General features: G+C 41.6%; 1 protein-coding gene across 7 annotated transcripts in view; it reads left to right on the plus strand.

Moving 5' to 3' along the window:
* shq1 (SHQ1, H/ACA ribonucleoprotein assembly factor) overlaps positions 1-21900 on the plus strand; it is a 47444-nt gene that overhangs the window by 789 nt on the left and 24755 nt on the right. The window contains exons 1-10 of one of the 7 annotated variants that reach the window (XM_086291376.1): positions 554-622; positions 1524-1690; positions 1826-1890; positions 7866-7994; positions 8111-8271; positions 8346-8458; positions 8547-8644; positions 15313-15470; positions 15564-15650; positions 15969-16022. In XM_086291376.1, the coding sequence (XP_086147502.1) occupies positions 1548-1690; positions 1826-1890; positions 7866-7994; positions 8111-8271; positions 8346-8458; positions 8547-8644; positions 15313-15470; positions 15564-15650; positions 15969-16022 (1008 nt within the window). In that variant the 5' untranslated portion in view covers positions 554-622; positions 1524-1547. Of the gene's footprint in view, positions 1-553; positions 623-1514; positions 1691-1825; positions 1891-7643; positions 7795-7865; positions 7995-8110; positions 8272-8345; positions 8459-8546; positions 8645-15312; positions 15471-15563; positions 15651-15968; positions 16023-21900 lie in introns of those variants that run through there. The other 6 variants (XM_086291378.1, XM_086291377.1, XM_086291375.1 and 3 more) reach the window with 6 other exon arrangements.

Genomic DNA, 21900 nt, shown 5'->3' on the forward strand with positions numbered 1-21900 from the left:
TATTTATGTATTTATTTTACATAGACATTTAATGTAAAACCATTAATGAAAGTTAAATCAGCTCTGACTTTGGGTTTCACAGATCCTGTATTTAAAACCACGCTTAGCTAAAAGTGCTTCAGATGACTGGGGATAGAAGAGGACAAACAAAAATGATCTGCTAGAATACTTACAAGTTTGCATTGACAAGGGAGTGTTTCTCTTTGTGTCACACCACCTACAGTGGAGGCTTTCATCATGTCCAAAATTAAGGGAATGAAAAATAGATAAACATGTGCGTCACTTAATAATAATGTAACTGCTTATTATTATTATTTATTTTAATATTTGAAATAATAATATAAATTAAAGTATCAAGAGTGGCTAAATGTCCTCATTGTCCCCAATTTCAGCATATATCTACTAATATATAAGTTATAAGTTATAAATGATTTTAAATAAATTGATTATTATGTCATCTTCTGATAAAACCTTAGATTTTTCATTTCAACTGTTGACAGTAATGATTTTTTAAAATCAGCACTTTTTAACTGCCGTTTTCAACTCTGTATTACGGTAAAAGATGGACGCCACATCAAAGAGCTGCCAGCACTGCTTTTTGGGATAAGTCACAGTATTTGGGGTGAGTGTGGCTGCGTGTTAACTTTTTTTCAACATGCGTTGTATCAGCGATTTACTTGAACGTATTCGCAAGTCAATTTTCAATAAATACAGCAGATTAAAAGTCGTGTTGTAGCGGCTAGTACTGCTGCGTGCTACAGCAGCCCCAGACATGTGTTAGCTTGCTATACAGGCTAGTAGCATGCTAACCACGAGCGGAACTTCGTTTAAAAATTTGTCAAAATTGTTTGGCATAAAGATTATCAACACCGCACTCGCCTCTTTGACTACCACTTAATGTCGCGTAATTGTTATGGTGTGAGGTTAAATTCGGGCAGTTAGAAAGCTAATAAACAACAAGTTTTTGAATAAAAAAATGTTTATTGTTTATACACTGTATGTACATACCCAATTCATAATTTCGCTCTTAGACTGCGGTAATGTCACGTTAATGAATTGCTTACAGATGATTAAGAAATGAATTTCAGCTGTCACACCGGCGACAAGTTTTTCATTCCAGCTTCAAGAACATGATAAGGCAAAATGTAGAGATCTCACGTGTTTGCCAAAAAGCAGTACCAGTTTAAATGTCCAGATTTCTTTAACGTAGTTTGGTGTGATACTGCGTCTAGGCGACCGAAAACATGAAGGAGGACTTAAAAGCTAGCATTAAGCCACCATAAAGACCCCTTTTGTAAGTTACTAAAGATACAAGAAGCTGCCCGTTATGTTTGACGTGACCTGTGTTGACAGTTTTCACCGTCAGTGGGACGTACGTGGTCTGGTCACGTGGTCAGCAACATTTAATAGAGTTATCCACCAGGTGGCATGCTATAATCAGCTGCCCCGTGTTAACACGGTCGGGCATGCATTCCTATACAGTGAAATTGACGCTTATGTCATTTCTGTAATTTATGCTGCAGAGCAGTATTACATCATCATTCAAGATGATAACGCCTGCGTTTGACCTGAGCCAAGAGCCTGACCACCTGATCCTCAGCATCCGTGTGCCCTACACCAGAACGTCAGACTTTGACCTTTACATTGATGGAACAGATTTAAAGTTTTTTGCAAAGCCCTACTTTCTGAGGTGAGTTAAGCAATGTACAGTTAATTGTTTCAAATGGCACCACCTACACCGCGCCTAAATTAATATTCAGAGTGTTTGTTTGTTTTTTTTAATCGCAATGTTGAACTTAAAAGGGACGCAATATTTGATTTTCAGGCTAACTCTTCCTGGAAGAATTATAGAGGATGGAAGGGAAAAGGCAAAGTTCGACATAGATAAAGGTAGGTCGCACGGCATTAACAGTATGAGGCAAATCAAAAGCTTGCTTGGGTGTTTTAGCTGCTTTAATTGGGTACCAGAGGACCACCTCCCCCTTTGTAAAGTTCCTGCTTGTGAATGTCTCTCACTCTGCAATGAATAAAATATCAGCACTCGATGAGGCAAGAGGGGGAAAAAGCAACTGTTGTCTTTTCCATTGTTTAAAAAAAAAAAGCTTCTTGTTAAAAAAAAAACATGCAACATTTCTTTTCAGTATCAAACATCTAACCTGCTGATATTAACCACTGAATTATACCATAATTTCCAATAATCCAGAAACTGAATAGGAGCTGCGAGGAGGATTCGTAGACTGAATGACGATTCAGACACAAGACCTCTGGTATGAAACACAGTGTCCCTGTGTGGAGGGATACACAGAGTGTTTCAAGTACTTGGGAGAACCTGTCACTGTCCCGTTGCACATATTCACTTGTTATATGGCCCTGTTTTTCTTTTTGTAGGAGCCTGGCTGTGTGTTTGGGTGCTTTGTCAGGCTGCAGATTTTATTTGTGACCAATTAACTGCTTTCCAAGTTTAGCTGGGATAATGTTAGCTCATAACCAGCTGTTGTTGTTTAGCTGGCTTGTTGTCAGCTGTCTGGAGACAGGAGGGTCGCACGTCTAATCTGCTGACAATAAAAAAAAAAAAAAACTGCAGTAATATTGGGAATACATAAGCACGGTTTTATGTGTTTCAGCCCGACTTCCGTTCAGGACATGAGGCTTGAGGTGAGGAGGAAGAGGCTGTGGTAGAGATGAATGTGAGAGACATGATGAGAAAGAGATGATGAAAATATGCACAGATAGATGTTAAATGGTCATGTATAGCTTGAAATGGATACTTTTCATTTAAAGATCACAAATAACTTCTGAGTCATACTATGATTGTGGCCGGTGTATAGCTACATACATAAAATGCGATTAAATGGAACGGCGGTGTCCATCCTGCCCACTGTATGCGAGATGTTGGGGCTAGAGCAGGGCGATATGGCCAAAAATATTTATCACGATATATATTTGAAAATTTGCGATAACGATATAACCGACGATATAATTGATGCGAGACAAAATACAACTCCACAACATTACTAGTGCAAAAAGACAACCTTCCATTTATTTTCACATAAACAAGAAGCTGGTTTTTATGTACATTAAAGCTTTATAAAAATTTAACAGTGCAAATGCAAATTCCTTGCTGAAAGTTTAACCAAAAGGCATTTCCAGTAGAAATGGGCTGACATATCCTGAGCATAACCATGTATAATATCCATTGAAGTTAAAAAGAGGTGCTTTGCAACATTAAACTGCAGTGTGTGCAGTATGCATTTTTCGGACCATAAGGTGCACGGGATTATAAGGCACATTAAGCGAAACAAAGCAGTCAGATAAATCAAACTTTATTAAACTCATTCTTCTTGCTTCCTCCACTTCTGTACCATTGATTCATTAATGTTGAATTCTCTAGCAGCTGCTCTATTCCCATGTTGTTGCAGTATATTAATGACTAACCTCGTATTGTGGATGGATTATCTCAGTTGTTCTCCTGACTGAAGTTTGGTCCGTTTACAGTATCCTGCCATGCGATTGCATTTGTCTCTAACCATGAAGAACCTTCACGTTAACTTTTATAAGTGGAAAAGTGTTAGTGTTCGTCCTCCAGCTTCACTGTTTATGTTATGCTAACATAGCTGTGTCGCTAGCGATCACGTAGCACATCATTATATACCAACTAGCCCAACTTCAGTAACCCTACAAACGTCACTGCTGTTTAGTTTCCTGTCTTCATTTATGTTGGAAGTGATAGCAGAGCTGTACGTTTGAACTTTTTCAGAAATCTCTCAGTCAGAACATGCTATATCATGCTTAGGTAACTAGCGAAACTAGCGAGCTAACTTCCGCTAGCTTCCTGCTAACTTCTAACTCCGTTAAATGTAATAACTTTTGTTTTCATGGATGCCTGGAAGTTAAACTTTATAGTTACACCTGGTAAAGCAGCAATGCTGATCGTTTTATTAAAGATGAAAGAATTTAGACAGTTTTTAACTCTAAGTGATGCTGCAGTGTTGTTTGACCTGAAGAATACGGAGTTTAGGACCCAGATTACTCCCAGATTTAAGAGCATCTTAGTCCGACAAATATGACAATAACAACGGCCGCTTGCATGTTCTGCAAAAAAATGTGCTTTGTTGTGTATCTGACGGACAAACACCAAACCAGTTCCACATCACGGAAGTTGCACCATTTTTACAAACCAATTCTGGTTCATCTGTTTCACTCAACAATCGGCCATGTGCGTATGAAAACAAAGGCACCGCGCATGCGCGTTTTACTCCCATTCTATCGCGATATTTCATTTTCCTATCGTTGCCTAACATTATACCGGTATTACCGTGAACGGTATAATATGGCCCAGCCCTAGTTGGGGCAGCACGTTAGCTTTATGGATTCTTTCTAAGTTTATTAAAAGGCATCAGTTTGCTGGAAGATGTAATAATGCACGAATCAATGTATAAAAAAAACCAAGAAAAACTTACTGAACCTTTAAGATATTCACCATGGGGAATGAAATATCAAAGCAAAAATGTGGCAGCAGCATGCTATGAAATGTCTGTTTGAGGTGTCTATGTGAACACAACTTACAAGTGGTACTTTTGGTAAATGCTAAGGTTGTAGACTGTATTATGTATGTACATAGTTTACTACAGCCATGCTTTCTTTGCATTTACTGGCCTTACAGAGCCTTAGACCCTAATCAAGACTTGTGGAAATCTGAAATAAATTGAGGTGCACACATCCTGGTTGTCTGTGTGAGTTTTGTTTACCTTTGCAAAGGGGTCAGACAAAAGTACAGACAGCATGACAGCAGTCTGCATGTTTCTGACAAAGAGGGATTGTAGCCGTAGAATATTTGTAGACACAAGCTATCTGTCTGCCATGGTCACAGAATACATTCAGAACGTCGTGTACAAAAGATAACTTTTAGAAAATGTGTGATGTATCTGAAAGATAACATGGAGACAGAATAAGGCAGTATGGAGCTTTTCATTCAGCAAGGTCAGCTTGACACAGAAGTAGTGGTCTTACGATTTTTTTATTGGAGACATAGTTGGTAACACGACGTCTGTAGTTAATTCAGGATGTGATTTCTTTGTTTCTGCTTCAGAATGTGAGCGCACTTAAGGGGTTTTGACACATTGTTTGACCCTTCTGTCATGTATTTGCTTTACCCCTTTAGTGTGATTGTTTTTTAAGGATAACTCAGAAATTTGAGCAGAAGAAGAGGCTGGATTCAACATATAATCACAGACACAGTTCTAATTTAACATGGAAAACGTGGGAGTGATTGTCTTAATGTTCCCAGGAAAATGTTGTTTTGGTTTTATTGCTTGAGCAGTGGTGTTTCATGCATTAGAGCTCAGAAAGCCTCATTTAAACACGTTATGAATATGCAATTTTTCCTGTCAGCTGAGATCTAGATCACTTTTAGAACATGTGATTCTGTGACAATGTGGCACTTCCTGTAGATTTTAAACCGAACCTCTGTGTTCAGCACACGTTACCTTGTTAATCTTTTTAGGTGGAAAAAATGAGATTCACAGTATAAATGTTCTTGCTTTAAACCTGCTGGCTCTCTGGGGACTTTGCTGTGTGGAGTCTTCCTCCCACAGCCCAAAGACATGCATGCTAGTTTAGTCGGTGAGTCTAAAGTGGCTGTAGGTGTGGCCATGAGTCCGCCTCGCTGTGTTAGCCTTGTGATGACTGAGCAGACAGACCTCACATCTTGTGCTGTGACAGCTGGGATAGGCTCTGACCTTCTCCTCTCTGCATCTCCTTTTAATGACTCCAGATTGGGTGAAGAAGGGTGTTAAGTGGATATCAAAAATAACATTTTTTTCATACTTTAGAAAACCAATTTTGTTTATGTTTGATTGTATTTGGACTTCATGGCATATTGTGACAAAATTATTGCTGTGTTTGCTTCACATGATGTTGGTGATGATGTTGCACTGTCACAGTTCCAGTAGCAGTCACCGATTGTACCTCGGGGGCATCTCCCCTTTATGCTTCAGTCATTCGATAAATGGTAAATTAGCCTTAGCTGGTCATGTTATTTTATCCCATTTAAATGGATGCTGGAGCCATGTTTAATGTCATAATGATTACAGAGTGCAGGAAGCTCTGTTGCACTGACTGTGACAGCTCATGTGGGATTTTCTTTAACTCTTTAATGAGCAAATCATAATGCTTATGAGTGTGATGTTGACTACTTCCCATCGCTGTGGTCTGTCTTTGACGTTCCCTTGCCCATAATCAGTCATAATGAAGCCGTCTTTACGCAGACATCTGCCTTATGGACTCTGACACCTCGTTGCCTGTCTGTCAGCATGGCTCCAGTTAACACGCAGCGTCCAAATAAGCCTGTAACATCTGCTAATAAAGCTCCGCTAATGAGTGTCCTTGTTTAGACTTATAATGAGCAATCATTAAGATCCCTCTTCCGGGCTCTCCATTCTGCAAGGCCTGCAACTCGAGCAATTAGTCATCTCCCATTGTAAAGCACTTCAAAGCCCTAACGCTTGGGTGTATTGAAAGTTTATGAGGTCTTTAGGCAACCATCAGATTATCTCTGCGTCGTTGCCAAGCCGTTCAAATCATCAATCATGTGTTGCCTATTTAGTTTTAATAGCGGTTCTGTGAAGCAGCTCCTGGAGTATGAGGCACGGTGCGGACAGATGGCCTGGTTGATCAGCAATGGTTTGTTGTAGAAACATGCATGGAATCATTGACTTCAGTAATCCATGATTTGAGTTGGATTTGATGCTGTATGGTATCAGGTATTTGTCATGTTGTTATGTAGGACTTAAGATCTTCTCTGATATTTATTGTGGTGTCTCTTTTAAAATGTCTGTGATCTAAATTCTCATCTAAAAGTTACCCCAGCGCAGTGTGAAGTCTAAAAGCAGCTTTGTTTGGCTCATCAGCAGTCGCACACACTCAGTCTAAAATGTTATGAAATGCAGGAAAGCAAGTAAATACTCATTTGAGGAATGCTAATTATCTAGCTTTGCGGGTCAGCTAATCATAGCTACAATTTTAATCATTCCTTATTATGATTTATTTTTTTCCCCAAAGGAAACTGCAGGTTTTGAAAAATCTTAAAAAAACATTGAATTAAGGTACAGAACAGTCTCTCTCAGCCTGGGTAGGGAGTAGTGTCGGTTGGAAAACAGTTTTTGTGTCTGGCTGGAGGCTGTTTAGATGTTGTGTACTTCTTGTGATCTAAAGTATGGAGACATTGGACTGTGTGGGCAGTGGCTGCCTTTCCACTGCAGGGTGGGAAAAACAGTCTGCTTGCTGCGACTGTGGAGCCCTACTCAGTGAGTATTTCAGGCATGCTAACAAGTACATACCCCACAGTAGGTGCTTTTTCCTACAGCGGCGGTTCAAGCAGCTGAAACAAGCTACGTATTTCCTACCCCTTTCACACACTCTGCCAGATGCTGGGGGGGGGGTCTCTGCTCGCCAGGAGGGTCGTGAGGTCAATGTATGTGCAGGTGCATCTTTGCGTTTTGGGTATTGGGTGGTTCTTGGGTACCTGGAGCCCTTGGACCCTGATCTCTGTTCACACCAGGGAGGGAGGCCCCTAATGGAGTCGGCTGCACATTGCCTCTGGGACTAACACCTCTTGGCGCCCTTTTAGGTCCTCCCTCCTTCTCCTGGTGGGATGGGTGCACAGATATCGCAGAGATGTGTGGTCTTAGGTCTCCAGTCCTCTTGCATCATGGATGGTGCAGTCCTCTCAGATCTATTTCTGTCTGCCTCTGGCTCCTGGGGGGTGTTATTGCTGCTTCCCGCCTTCATTTTCAAGTACATTTCATGACAAAGACACACACAATACATTAAACATGTGATCTCTTACACGTGCTATGTTGCTATAGGTCTTTTCACTCTTTGGGTCCCTAAGGAGACACCGGGAGAGCACTTCGAAGGTCTTCAGATGCTAACAAGTCTCCTCGCCCCAAAGGGCTCCCGTTCAGCCAAACCATTGGTGGAAGAAGTGAGTACTGGTAAGTCATTTATTCATTTGCTTACCTCGCTTGTCCAGACAGTGTTCAGTTTGTGCACACGGGTGGAAAAGATGGCATACAATCTACAATGTGGTGGCTTTTTATCATTTCTAAAGAGTGCAGTGAAAGGGTGGGAGATAATGAAGACGAAGATGAAGAAGACTTTGATTGGCAAGTTGAGCAGGAGATTTACACGGAGAAGTCTGAGGAAGAGCTGAGAGCCCTGCAGAAATACGGCTTTGGCAATCAGAGGTGTGGAGTATTTGCCCGACTGCAGGTAAGATCCATGGATAGATGAAGGTGCGTTACAGATTTGGACTTTAACTCACCCGTGCTGTAAATGTTCTTCAGAAAGAGCTCAGTGACGTGATCGACATCAAGAACCCAGAAGGAACATCAGCAGCAGAGAGGAGGCAGGCTCGGCTGGAGGCAGAAGCATCAGCCTTCTCTACTGACCATTACCTGTAAGTTTAACAAGGCTAAAAACCTCTCAGGTAAAGCATCTTTAATCCTCTTCTGTTTTTACTCAGTTATAGCTGCGTGTAATTGCAGGGCTGATTGGTTTGAGGATGGTGAGATAAAGGGGCTGCTGAAGTTTAGGCCATGGTGGACAAAGCTGAGCCCTTCTTCAGAGCAAGAGGGCGAATCTGGTGAGTTTATGTCATCATCTAAATCTGTTTAATTACTGTTGTTGAGATAAGTCTCTGCTTTGGCTGTTTCTAAAAAGGAGACCTAAATTAATAAGATAAACGTGCTGTAATAAGAAGCATTGGGTGACAAAGTACTCATGTCAGCAAGTAAATCTCCTGCCTTTGAATCAAACTAAAGTAAAGGAACACGTGCATTACTCACTAAATGCACTTAAAAGTATTAAAGAAAGATGACTTGCTCTTGAGAACATGGCATGATACTGTTATGGAAAATGTTAAAATGTTCTTACTGATACATAAAGATGTGTCAGCAGCGGTTCAGGATTGTAGCTGGATGACACACAGTGTTTTTTGTCTACTGTAGAGAAAGTCCTGCCACACAGATTTGTTTACATTTGTCTTTTTAATGTTAGATTTATTGTAAAATATGACAAAACCAGAGTTTTTAGTTGGATCAGGATCAATAATCCCACTAACAAATCCTGCAGATCTGTTGTGATTGGCCCACATTGGACATTTTTCTGTGATTGGTCCAAAGTCACAAATTTCATTTTTACATGGTGTGAAAGGAAACGAAGTTGGAAAATAAACCAGTAAAAGTCCCAGTTTTGTCACTGTACGGAAGTTTAACTATATATTTAATACTTGAGATATCTTAAGGCAAGGAACAGAGGTGGAGTTTTAACAGTTTCTATCACTCAGCCATACGATGCTGATGGGGTATTGTCATCACCCTGCAGAGCGGGCGGACGCATAAGTTTGTGAATGCGATAACTCAAGAACGAGGAACATAGGAGTTTGAAACTGATACCATAGGTATGTTGACTAAAGGTCACAGACTGGTTTGAATCTCAGTGTGAGACCCCTGCTCTAGGAGATGTAGTAGAGTGGAAAGGTAAAAAAACATTAAACTGAAATACTCTGCATAGTAAAATCTGAGTACTTTAAAACTGAACCTGCATGTGCATTTTAAATAAGTACTGAAAGTATCATGTTAATGTTTTCAGTTACTTTCCATCACTGATCTAGAAACACTCAGACCTGATACCCAATGTTTTGTAGTAGTTTAGTGTGCTTTAATGTGTTTGCAAGGTAATCATGAGCAACTCACATCTGCATTTTTACATATGCAGTGCATGCTTTACCGCCCTCAGTCTGCATCCTTTATGTCCAATTACTTAAAACAATGTCACACACATTCTGTGACCTGAATGCGGATCATTCATCAAGCTATTGGAACAGCAGCAAAGTAATTACTGAATGCTACCAGGAGGTGGCATGACATTTCAAAAATAAAGAGAGCAATCGTGCATTGTTTATTATATAAGTTTAACCTCTCACTGATCATTTTCCCATTCGCTGTATTTTAAATCGTCTCCCCAGTACTTCTGCGGATTGAATCAGGGCGAAAAAGAGTGTTACTGCTGAGCTTGTCAGACACTGACAGTATATGAAATCCTAAAGGACGCACAAGTCTCTGCAGCGGGCCCTTCTAACAGAAGGACAGACCTCAGCTTGTGCTCCCTGCTAAAAGTGCCGCGGGGCACTTGAACAGGAAAGACACTTGTCATTATGAAGGATTGAACTTGGACTTTCCCTAATCTCTCCATCCGTCTGCTGCCTGCTGACTAATTTAAACTATCATTTTTTTTCTCCTTTCTCAACATTTCCCGTCTGCTTACATTAATAGTCTATGAATTTAGTTTGAGAAGAGTTGCTTGTTGTCCGGAGGGGTCCCGGTTTCCTCTCTTTGTTCAGCCACTTCCACGGGAGTGATAGCTTGTGAACCCTAGCACTCTGAGAGACCGTGTAATTGTGCCATCCAGCCTCACTAACAGTCTGCTAATTCCAGACCTTTCACTGCGGCTCACAGCTACAGCCTGTGTGCAGTGAATGGATGTTGTACGCTTAAGGGAGGATTTAGATTAAACAGATAGCAGCGTTGCTGGAGGGAGTGCTGCCGGCCGTGCTTTTACCAGCGCTGACGAGCAGCCATCAGTCAGCGCGGCAAAAGCCATTAGCCTCATCTTGGAGTTTAGCCTCTGACGAACATTACGGTTCACTGTAGCTCCGCCGGCTCCCTCTCCTCATTCTGCATTCTAAGACAGAGTGGCTCAGTCGGGAGCCTGGGCGTAGATAAATGGGCCAAATTAAACTTAATGGCTTGATTGACAGCTCGAATAGCATTAGCCTCAGCCGAGTGTGAAGAATGGCGTCAGTCAGGAGATTTAAGCAGCTTGCCGTCAAATCTTGAAAGCGTGCTCATGATTTTAACTGTTTGCCATATTTTTCAAACGGAGATCTCCAATTCCTCTATCTGGGTTTACTAGACACCCCCCCCCCCCCCCCCCCCCCCTCGCTTCTGCTAAGCCTGATATATATATATGTCACCTGACAGATGGATGTGGACCCAAGTGCTAATGAAGTAGAAAACAAGAAAACCGGCCCCTTTGTGCTCTCCAGTGTCAGGGCCAGCGCGCTGACAGGCCACAGCTGTCCACTGGAGGCCTGTATTAACGCACTGGTCCAGCTTAAATGCTCCTGACAGCTTGGCCTCTCTCTCTACCTGACACTCTTTGTGTCTTTGTTATGGCTAGATGTAGAAACCGGACCTGTGACCAGCTTAGATGGTCTTCTGCTGATTTAGGCCGCAACACTGCTCACGTCTGAACAGACTGATCATTAAATGTCCCTTTGATTCGATCTTTGACATCATCACAGTGTGAGTGCGCAAAATTAACCGACTCTCGTATGCACGGTCAAACTTTGACCTCTAGCATTTGTGTGATTCTGAGCATTTTCCAGCCCTCAGCAGTATTTTGACCAGGCATATTTGCTCCATGCCATCCGGCCATCTGGACCTGTAGAGAGCAGTGACGAGCCAGGCTTCCGTTCCAACAGGAGGATTTAGGTCAGAAATTAATTTGCAATCAGCAGAGGCCCTCATAGGCTGTGTGCTAATACCCACTAGAATCGACTGGCTCCGTAGTGGAGATGAATGAACGTGGCGGTGGGTAAATCGGGTACGCGGAGTTAATAGAAAATATATCAGCAGCATGAAGCTGCTGGGTCTGTGCTGAAGGAGAGAGAGGCTGCTTTGTTTTTCCTCAAGTGCTCACGCATCCTTGCATTTGCACGCACGCATGTGTTTGAGCGACACAGATGCGCATTCACTTAGATAGCTGTTACTTAAGCTAGTGAGTCACTTTGGTGTTTCATATTTATAGCTTCTCCCCTTATCTCGGTGCCTGTACGGTTACGTTAAAAGCGCACATGCACGCAGATCTTTGTGTCTGAGCTCTCCCTCTGCAGCTACACTGACGAGGGACTCGGGTAGTGTCTGCAGGGAGCTGAAACCTGACGTAATGCAGCAGGAATCTCCTTCGCAGCACAGCCAAGTTCCCACTGCAGCCAAGGAGATCACTCTGAAGCGCTGCCTGTGCGTGTGTGTCTGTGTGTGTTTGTGTGTGTCTGTGTATATCAAATGTGTTTGTGTGTGTGCATTTGCTCCAGCCAGCACACACCTTGCACACCAAGGGCTCGGAGCAGGGACTCTCTTTTTCTCATGCAGAGAGAGGGATTGCTTTCAGCTGTTTAATAAGCTGCTTGGTGGGGGGAGTTGGAGTTACAGCATGATGCCGCAGACATTCAGCATGCCTTTCAATACTGAATGATCGCAGATCGCTTAAAATGGGATTGAAGTCTGTTTGTGTCGCCCCATTAGGCTTGCCACAGATCCCCATTAAGCAGATGTCTCTTTCAAAAGACAACAGTTAGCGAATTTGCAGAGAGAAAGGAAGCTGAGGTTTGGAGATATTTTCATGTTACAGAGCTCCAATTTTTCTTAATGCAAAGCCACTTTGAAACACGCACAGTACTAATAACATCAGCTCTGCTAATTTAGCTTATTTAATATGGGGCTATTTGTCCTATTTTGCTTCTGCTTTTCAACACAGAATCTAATCAACAATCACGCCACAGCCATGGACTGGGCAACAGTCAAAATGTGTGTGTGAGAAAACAGCGTGCAAACCTTCAGTCTGGGTTTCATCCGAAGACACCGTCACAGATGACAGATTCTTTTTCTCTTGTATAACCTGTGCACAGTTATTAGGCATGTCGTATTTTGGGGGATTAATTTGATTATCAGCAACTACAGCGCTCGCGATCAATCCAAAACGTTACATAAAGTCAAACCTGATTATTTAAGACAGTAAAAGTTTTGGCTTTTGTAGAGAATATCTGTGTGTACGTGAATGTTGGGCAGTTATTGGTGTTTAGAATTATTGTGCAACTAAATTACATTTTACAACTACATTCCACAAAGAAAGGACATGAGATTTTGGATATGTTGGATGTGAAATTGTCATATAGCATTGCAATTTTGCGAAAAATGTATCCTCAGAAAATGCATGAGAAAAAAATGAAGTCGACATCAAGCCATCGTGAGCTGGTCCTGATGTTTCCGAAGGAAAAAAGGAAGAAATGGAGATTCTGGATTCATTTATTTGTCGCAAGAAAGCAGCAGCATGGAGAATTTCACCGTTTGATCCAGGAGTCGAAGCTTTCGTGCATATTTCAGGATGTCAGTCTGAGCTCTTGCTGGTAGAGTTGGGACCACATTTGTGGAAGTGGAGAAATGCGTTCGGAGAGAAAGAGATCGACCCGGAGCAGCGTCTAGCCATGTGCTTGAGGTAAAATAGTTATTTTACTGTGAAAAACGTGGTTGGTGTGAACGCCCGCGTTGACTCTAAACTCTAAATTTACAAATAAACATTTAAAACAACATCTGTGACCAGTATAGCACCCCTTTTTTTTCTGTTTTTTTCCAGTCATCAGCCTTCCATTCATAAAGCCTGTCAGTTCTCGATAGGATTTTAGGTGAGGTGAGGCAGGGGACTGTGTCATTATTCTTTCATCTTTTTGCGATGGAGCATTGTCCTCCATAAAAACCACTCTCTTCTTGACAGATTCAGATCTTTTCCTGCACCTGCTTGAAGACGGTGTCTTCTAAAAACTGGCAGTAGTTTGTGAGCTGATTTTGAGGCGATCTTTAATCCAAAAGGTCGATTTTAATGACACCAAGATGTACCAGTACCCTACCTCCACCTTGCTGGCATCTGGCGGAGCTCTGTGCCTGTTACTGATACTGATCTGGCCTTTCAAGAATGATTCTCATTTCTTCAGTCCATAAAACCCTTTACAAAAATCTGTCTTCAGATATTTCTTGGCGCAGTCTTGATATTTTAACTTAACTTGGTCAGTGGTGGGAAGGTTTCAGTCTTGGACATGAACTAGAGCTGACCAATTCACACCACGAGCCACTGCTGTTTATATTGTTAGGATTTGGAAGCTACACATTGAAACTGATGATATAGTCAAAATGCTTACTTGCCTTATAATTGTGCGCACAGCGTTTATGCAACGAGACATAACTGTATATCAGTTTGCGGTAGGAAGACTATGACGATCGTGGCTCAAGAGTTGGGAGTTCGCCTTGTAATCGGAAGGTTGCCGGTTCGAGCCCCGGCTTGGACAGTCTTGATCGTTGTGTCCTTGGGCAAGACACTTCACCCGTTGCCTACTGGTGGTGGTCAGAGGGCCCGGTGGCGCCAGTGTCCGGCAGCCTCGCCTCTGTCAGTGCGCCCCAGGGTGGCTGTGGCTACAATGTAGCTGCCATCACCAGTGTGTGAATGTGTGTGTGAATGGGTGGATGACTGGATATGTAGAGCGCTTTGGGGTCCTTAGGGACTAGTAAAGCGCTATATAAATACAGGCCATTTACCATTTACCATGACTTTTCTTGCCCTGACACAGTGGATGTAGTAAGACAGGGAGAGGAAAATCCATTTGATGCAGTCGTTTTGTTGTGTGGATTCTGGGATTTGAGGAGGTGGACAATGGTTCCTGCTTGTTAAGACTATCATTTGCTCTTGCTGTCCGATCTTATTGAGTGGCACACTACACTGTGATTTTTATTTTTATTTTTTTTTTTGGTTAATAAAAATGGAAATCTAATCCAGCATCATCTGAATAAGAATAAATAAGACGGGTGTTTTAGTTTTCATTGACATATTCTCACACACAGCTGGACTGTAATCTCCAGTATTTCGGCGACATGCTATGTCTATCACGGACGTGCGGTAGTGTGTGTATTTTATTTTCTCTTAAAATGCGTCAGGATTGGTCACAAATCTGTCCATATTTAACCCTACCTCACGTCTCATTGTAATTCAAAGGCTCTCTTTTGTGTGTTCAACACGACTACAACACGAGGTTAGCAAAATGGCACGCAGCTCATATTTATCCGGCTTAGTGTGGACATAATCTTAAAGACTTACTGCACTAAACCTATTTTTATTAAGCTGTTTATCCCTGCAGTGAGACTATGTGCCTCACCTCGATGCGTGCTGGTTTCGGTATGTATTTGATGTGAAAAATCGTTAATTTGCGTCTTTGACTTGTGGCCGAGGAGCTTTCTTAAATGATGTGTCTGTTGACTGTTTGTAAAGTCATTTACTGACAGTACGTTGCAGGGAGCTTACCTGTGAGAAGGAGCCTAACCACTGTGACCTCTTCTCACACCCACAGCTGGATTCTTTTTGTCTGCGCATTAAAAACTAGACTGCTTCGTGTGTTTTGACTGTCTAATCTTTGGTCTCGTGCAGCTGTACCGTTCACTGATGATGAGAAAGAGCAGCTGAGGAAATTCACCAACCGCTCCTACCTGCTGGACAAGGCGTCTCGTTACCAAGCGTGGCTAAGCCTCGTGGACATCCTGCTGGCTTACACCTACGAAGTGCGCTCGACGGAGGGGGAACACAATGTGAGTGTGTGTGTAGATATGTGTGAAGAGGAAACTCCTCCTGAGCAGCACTTATCCTTGGATAACAAAGCCCTCTATCCTCACATCCTTTAGACCGCCTTCCATTTTGTTCAGAGCCTTAAGAGATTACCAGCAGATCCTAAAGCTCAGTCCAGGTCTCCCTGTGTCACTTCACTAAAGGTAGCTGCTGCAGCAAGGCGAGAGGAACAAATCTGATTGCCTTGTTAAACCATGTGGTAAATATTTGATACAGCCTTAATGTTGAATTAAATCTCAGCTATGAAAACAAAATCTGTCATAGGTGAATATTTTAATTCCACTCGGTATTATAATGTGGAGCCTCCCCCCACTTTATTTCCAATGGTTCGTAGCCTGCTCTTTACAGAACTCTGAGCATCTGCTTCGCTGTGGTGCTTTCACTTTATTTCAGTGGATGTTCTTGTAGCGTTTCCTGTCTGTTATTGCACCGATGACAAGTTTCTCTCTTCTTCCCTGGAGGTGGAAACACCGTGGACTATCAGAAAACTCAGTGGGACTCTGTGCTGGCTGGAGGTGAGTGAATTATAACGCAGCAAGAAGCACTTCAAGAGCGCAAACCTTCACCAAGACAACTCACTCTCTGGCCTGTATTCATTTTTGAGGGAACAGTATTTATTTTGTATGTATTCATTTTATTTTCTTTGTTTGTTTGTTTTCTTTAAATGCACTTTAAGAAGTTTGCAGTGCAGTAAAAACCAGAGCAGGGCTTTTCTTATTTAGCCTGTTGAAACCCATTTCATATATTTGATGAAGTTGGCAGATGTGAAACGTTGAAAATGAGCTCAAAGGTTAATGTGATATGTAGAATCCCCGTATATCATTCTCTATATGCTCTCAATGCAAACAATGGCAGTAGGAATAGCTTTATATAGCTCTATGTAGCGTTATTATCACTTTGACCTTCAGATCACACCTTGACCTTGAAGGAGAGGTCAGAGGTCACGCTCTATATGTTGACGATACCACACCACACTTCTGATTTATAAGGCCTTTTGTCAATTTCCCACCAATAAATCATGAAGTTGACCTTGGAGACCTCGGTTGCTGTAAGCTAAATTTTGTTGGGTTGCTAACATGACTCCACTCTGCACCCCTACAAAGTTGCATCAGAGTTCATTCAAAACCTTTTGAGCTGTCGTGTTCACAGACAGAACGATTGGTTTTGAGATGTATGCGGTGCAACCTTCAACCGACCGCTGGACTCAACCCCAGTACTTTTTTGTTGTGCTAACCGCTGCGCCTCTATGCTACCCACACCCTCGAGAAGCACCGCATGCATTTGTTACACAACGACTGTCTGTAGCAGTAACAGTTGCTTCAAGGTGCTGTATGTTGTAAGTAAAGACCTGACAATAATACAGAGAAAACCCCAATCATCAGACCACCTAAAATGAGCAAGCACTTGGCGACAGTGGAAAGGAAAAACTCCCTTTTAACAGGAAGACACACTAGCAGAACCAGAAGAGGGGCCTGAAAGCTAAAGGCTCTGACTCCCATTCTACTTTAAAACTCAAGTAAGCCCACAGTCCAAGAACAAAGCGGCAGAAATCATGGCACAACTGTATTTCAGGTTAGGGCTGTTCGATATAACGATATATATTGGATGACGATATAAAAACGTCTATCGTTTCATTTTACGCTATCGTTTGTTTCGTGGTGTCGCAAAATAAACTATTTACAGCAATATTTTTTCATCGTTCTGATGGTCACTGTAGTGGCTATATTAATTTCTTAAAGTTCTTTCTTTCTCTTATATTTAATATAACCACACTACGGACGGACAAGCACCTGTTTTTATGCGTTGTCATTAGCAACAACGACGGTAACGCCATCGCGTGTCCGCTTGTTTATGTTCCATGTAAACCTTTCACAATAAAGCTCAAGATCCTGTTGAGACTTTTCAAAATAAACTGAATCACGTGAAAGAGCAGATTATTTACGGATGAGAATTAAAAAAAGAGCCGCCAGGTGCTAAAAAATAAACCTTAGACTCAAACGCTAGAACAGGCTTTTCCCCGCAGCACGCCGTGTAATAAATACTCACAAAGAAAACGGCGGCCTTTACAACTTATGTCTTAAAATGTATTGTTTCATGCATCTGTTAAAACACTCGACTCCAGGTACATGACGCGCACCTGGAAACACTTCCCGCAAGTCGAGCTGCCCGAGATTCACAGAATTTACAGAAAACGTTACATTTTTGTGATTTATATCGTTATCGGGACGATAGATGTCTTATATCGGGATATGAGATTTTGGTCATATCGCACAGCCCTATTTCAGCTGCTATTTGTAGCTGTGTCTTTGACCAGCGGTCCCCAACCTGCATTGGGCCATGGACCGGTTTAATGTCAGACAATATTTTCACAGACCGGTCCTTTAAGGTGTCGTGGATAAATACAGCAAAATAAAATGATACGACCAAGACAAAAACTGTGGTATTTGTAAATATAATAATAAACGTGAATTCACTGTGTAACCGGTCCATGGCACAATAAAGGTTGGGGACCGCTGGTAACTTTTATCAGCAGAGTCCTCCTGAAATGCACCAACCACATCCTCCTCTCTGCCCCATAATGCTCTCTGGTCGCTATGGTAACGCTATGGTAAGTTAATAATGGCATTGAAGTTTTCTTGCAAACCCTCCTCCTGGAAAGTCAAGTGTTAAGAAAAAAGAAGTGACAGGCCAACCTTGTCTGGCATTTTCTGCAGTCTTTGTAAAACGATTAAATAAATAAATAAAATGCTGTGCCTGTATTGAACCACAGGCTGTTGTTGAAACAACACAATTTGGATATAACTAAGAACGCCATAAATAAATATAAAAGTTTAGCTCCTCTTGTTATCCTCTCAGGCTTGTAGCTCCGCAGCAGCTACTGTCTGGCGGGTAGGCTGGATGTGGTAAAAAGTAATTAGACTCTTGAGGGGAATGTCAAATGCATCTGCGAGTCTGTTGCATATAAAGTTTCACTTTGTGTAAATATATTGATACCCTGGCTGATTTTTCTTTTCTTCTTCTTCTTTTTTTTTGCCTTTTCCGTTACTGATATTTGCACTGAAGTAAACAGAGCGGGCCCAGGCTCCATCTATCTGTCAAACCAGAGGCATTTACTACAGCAGCAACAGGCGCTCCCAGCTGAAATTCTGAGTGTGTGTGATCTGTCTTCTACTGTCTGCTCTCACAACCTGCCATGAGACCATCGCTTTAGTGTACAGAGGGTGTTTGAACAGCATCAGACACAGGAGTCTAAGTTGTCTAAATTGAAAATCTCCATCCAGTCTGTTGTTTTCTGACAAGTTTGCTCTTCACATTGACACCGCAAAACAGCAGTGAGTGCATGGCAGGGTTTTAATAGCTTTGCAATTTTCATTAGTTTTTATTTTTATTTAGTTTTGACTTCAGATTTTCAATTTTATATCAGTTTTAATTAGTTTTTACCAATTGTTTGCTAGTTTAGTTTGTATTTTTTTTGAAAATCCTTAGTTTCAGTTTAGTTTTGATTAGTTTCAGTTATAGTTTTAGTTGTTTGCAATAATTAAGTGTAACAAAATCCCAGTTTCATCATATCAGTCATTCTCTTCTGCTTATCCTTGGTATGTTGCTATTCCAGCTACCATACCCTGCACCCTGCACAGGTCGCCTGTCTGTCGCAGGGCTAACACGCAGAGACAGACAACTCACATTCCCACCTATGGGTTCTTTAAACAAATAAATAAATAAAGGCAGATGAACAACCATTGATACCAGGCAACTATAAAATGTATATCTTGGCCCCAATGAGACTATTAACTCTTGCAGCACCAGGTGTTTGTAATTTTGGTTCAAGTGAATTGATAAACTTTTTGAAGGCAATTGACTCACACAGTTATGTAGATATCCCCATCCTGTTGTCTCGGGATGCATCACGCTGCCTTGTTAGCGTCTGTTTCTGGGGATGAGGGTTGAGTGTGCTCCCTTACCTTCTCAAGGTAAGCTAGGTTAGCCTTCTTGTGCGAGCTTTTCAAGTGCACTTTAAGGTTTGTGGGATTTTTTTCCCTTTAGAAATGTCCCTCATAATTTGTCTCTTTCCACTACAAGACACTTGCTTTATCCAAAACACAGTCATATTCAAAGTAATCCCAAATTGGACTCTGGCGCTTTCTCCCGACTTTTCCTGACATGATTCTGCGCGTGGTCGGAGCAGCGACACAGACGACTCGACTAACGTACTGCCACCTGCTGGCATAATGAGACACGGCAAGAAAAAAAATCTGGAAACTAAACTTCATTTTCACTCTATTGTATGACACGCACACATCAATGAAAACTAAACACATTTTTGCTATAAATTCAGTTAATTTTAGTTAGTTTTGTGAACACTCATTACAGTTTTTGTTAGTTTTGCTTTTTTTATTTTATTTTTATTTCCGTTAACGAAAATGTTTTTTCACTTCTAGTTTTCGGTATTTCGTTAGTTTTCGTTAACGATAATAACCTTGGTGCATGGTCCCTGACAACCCAGCTCGGCCATGTTTGGGCAGAAATTCCATTTGCTGTATTTTGCGTCATGCAGTTACACCACAGTTAATTATGTTGCTTTCTGGGCTACATTATCATATAAAGTATTTCTGTGAAATTGTGCAAATTCTAGATGTCTTTGTCTGTGTGCAGTTTAGACTTCACAAGTATGATATAGTACAATACTCTGTTAACCACTGATTCTTGATCAGACTGATAAAGTCATTAGAGAAATGCAAAATGGTTTTGACTCATTTGGCTTGTTTAAAGGAACCGGTTCACTGAGAAGTGTGCATAGATTTGCTGAGTAAATCCTGACCTGAAACAGATATGCTTGCTTCAGAGCTTTCACATTTTACTCAGCACTGTTATCCAGATTACACATTAACGCCGCTTCTTGGAACAAGATCAAGTATTTTGTTGTGCAATATATTGTCAAATGGGAAGAGGTGGAAGTGACCAAAAAGCCTCTTCTGTGAGGAGTCATTTTGAAGGTATAGTTATGGGTGCACACAAGTTAGTGTACTCCTAGTGCCTGGATAAATAAGGGAGGTTGTTTCAGGAACGGCATTTGGTGTGAGATCTTTGCTGAATCAAGCATGTGGATCATCTGAAACGAGATTTCAATACCGGATTGGTTGAGGCTTGGTAGGTGCTGCTGGAAACTGTGCTACTGGATGTGGCTGAAGGCAGCCAAGAGGAAGAGGAAATGGGGAAGGCACAGCTAGTTTGGCTTTGACACCTTTTCATAAGTGACCCGCTTTTTCGAAATTTTAAGAAATGAAAGTCAAAAAGCATTTCAGGTCATATTAATAAACTGCTAGTACATACGCCTCCCATGATTATAGGACCAGTTTCTTGTCTGTGTGTTGAACTAGCTTTAGATTAGACACCAGTGCCACGTGAAGGAAGGCGCTTAACAATGACACAGAGAGACTGTGGACATACTTATATTGCTGCATGCAGCTACCTTGTTTCACCTCATCTCATTACTCAACGTGAGACTATTCCTTTGCAGTTTCAGTGATAGGTTTATTCATTCACTGAAATGCAAAGAAACCATTGTGCTGAGATGGCAGAGATCATTCCACGGAAAAGGGAAGTCTACTTACTCTTTTTTTCAGCGCACTTAACATTAGTGTGACTGCAAACAGGCGGCAAATCGTGGTTGTTTGGCTTAGATGTGGGCCGTGCTGAAGTTCATTTGTTTATTACAACATTATTACAACATCGCTAACACAAACCTTGAACTGGCTTCTTATTAACAACCAGCAACTATTTTACTAGTAGAGCCCGTTCAAGGAGACACTAACCAGTGTCTTTGCAGCTGCAGATATGCTTTAAATGCAGATACTCATAACATTACTGTGTTCCAAAGGGGACGTCTAGAAGGATGCACTGCTGTTTCTGAGACTGTTCCTGTTTAAAACATGGCTGTTGTGCATAACGAGAAGATTGCGGGTTGCAGCTTTCTTGCAACAGTTCTTCCAAATAACAGTGACTGAAGTCACTCGCCACAGGAAACTAGAGACAAAAAAAAAAGTAAAATGGAAACCTGTTCCGTTGACTTTACAAGAACCAGTTTGAATTTTTAGATCATCACAGCGATCAAGTTTTTGGAAAAAGTTGGAATTTTTTTTTTTTTTTTGCATCCGTTTAGGTGTGTTGTTTCAAACTTTGTATGGCTCAAAGTAGGGTTGGGTTTAAACGTTGTTATATGGGGGCGAGAGCTTCATCAGTCAGTGCCCTCAGAAAGACACTCTAGGGGAAATGCCCACTCTCACTCAGCAACACATGAGCCAAGTTTGAAGTAGATTGAATAAATGTTTGTCGAGACTGGTAAATTATTAGTTAGATTACCAACAGTTGTTATTGTGTTAGCTTTGTTTGGCA

The sequence above is a fragment of the Aulonocara sp. 'chitande type north' Nkhata Bay genome, linkage group LG5 (assembly GCF_057382095.1).
Source record: "Aulonocara sp. 'chitande type north' Nkhata Bay isolate Kocher_YH1m ecotype deep benthic linkage group LG5, A_spYH_male_GT1.1, whole genome shotgun sequence".
Lineage (NCBI taxonomy): Eukaryota > Metazoa > Chordata > Actinopteri > Cichliformes > Cichlidae > Aulonocara > Aulonocara sp. 'chitande type north' Nkhata Bay.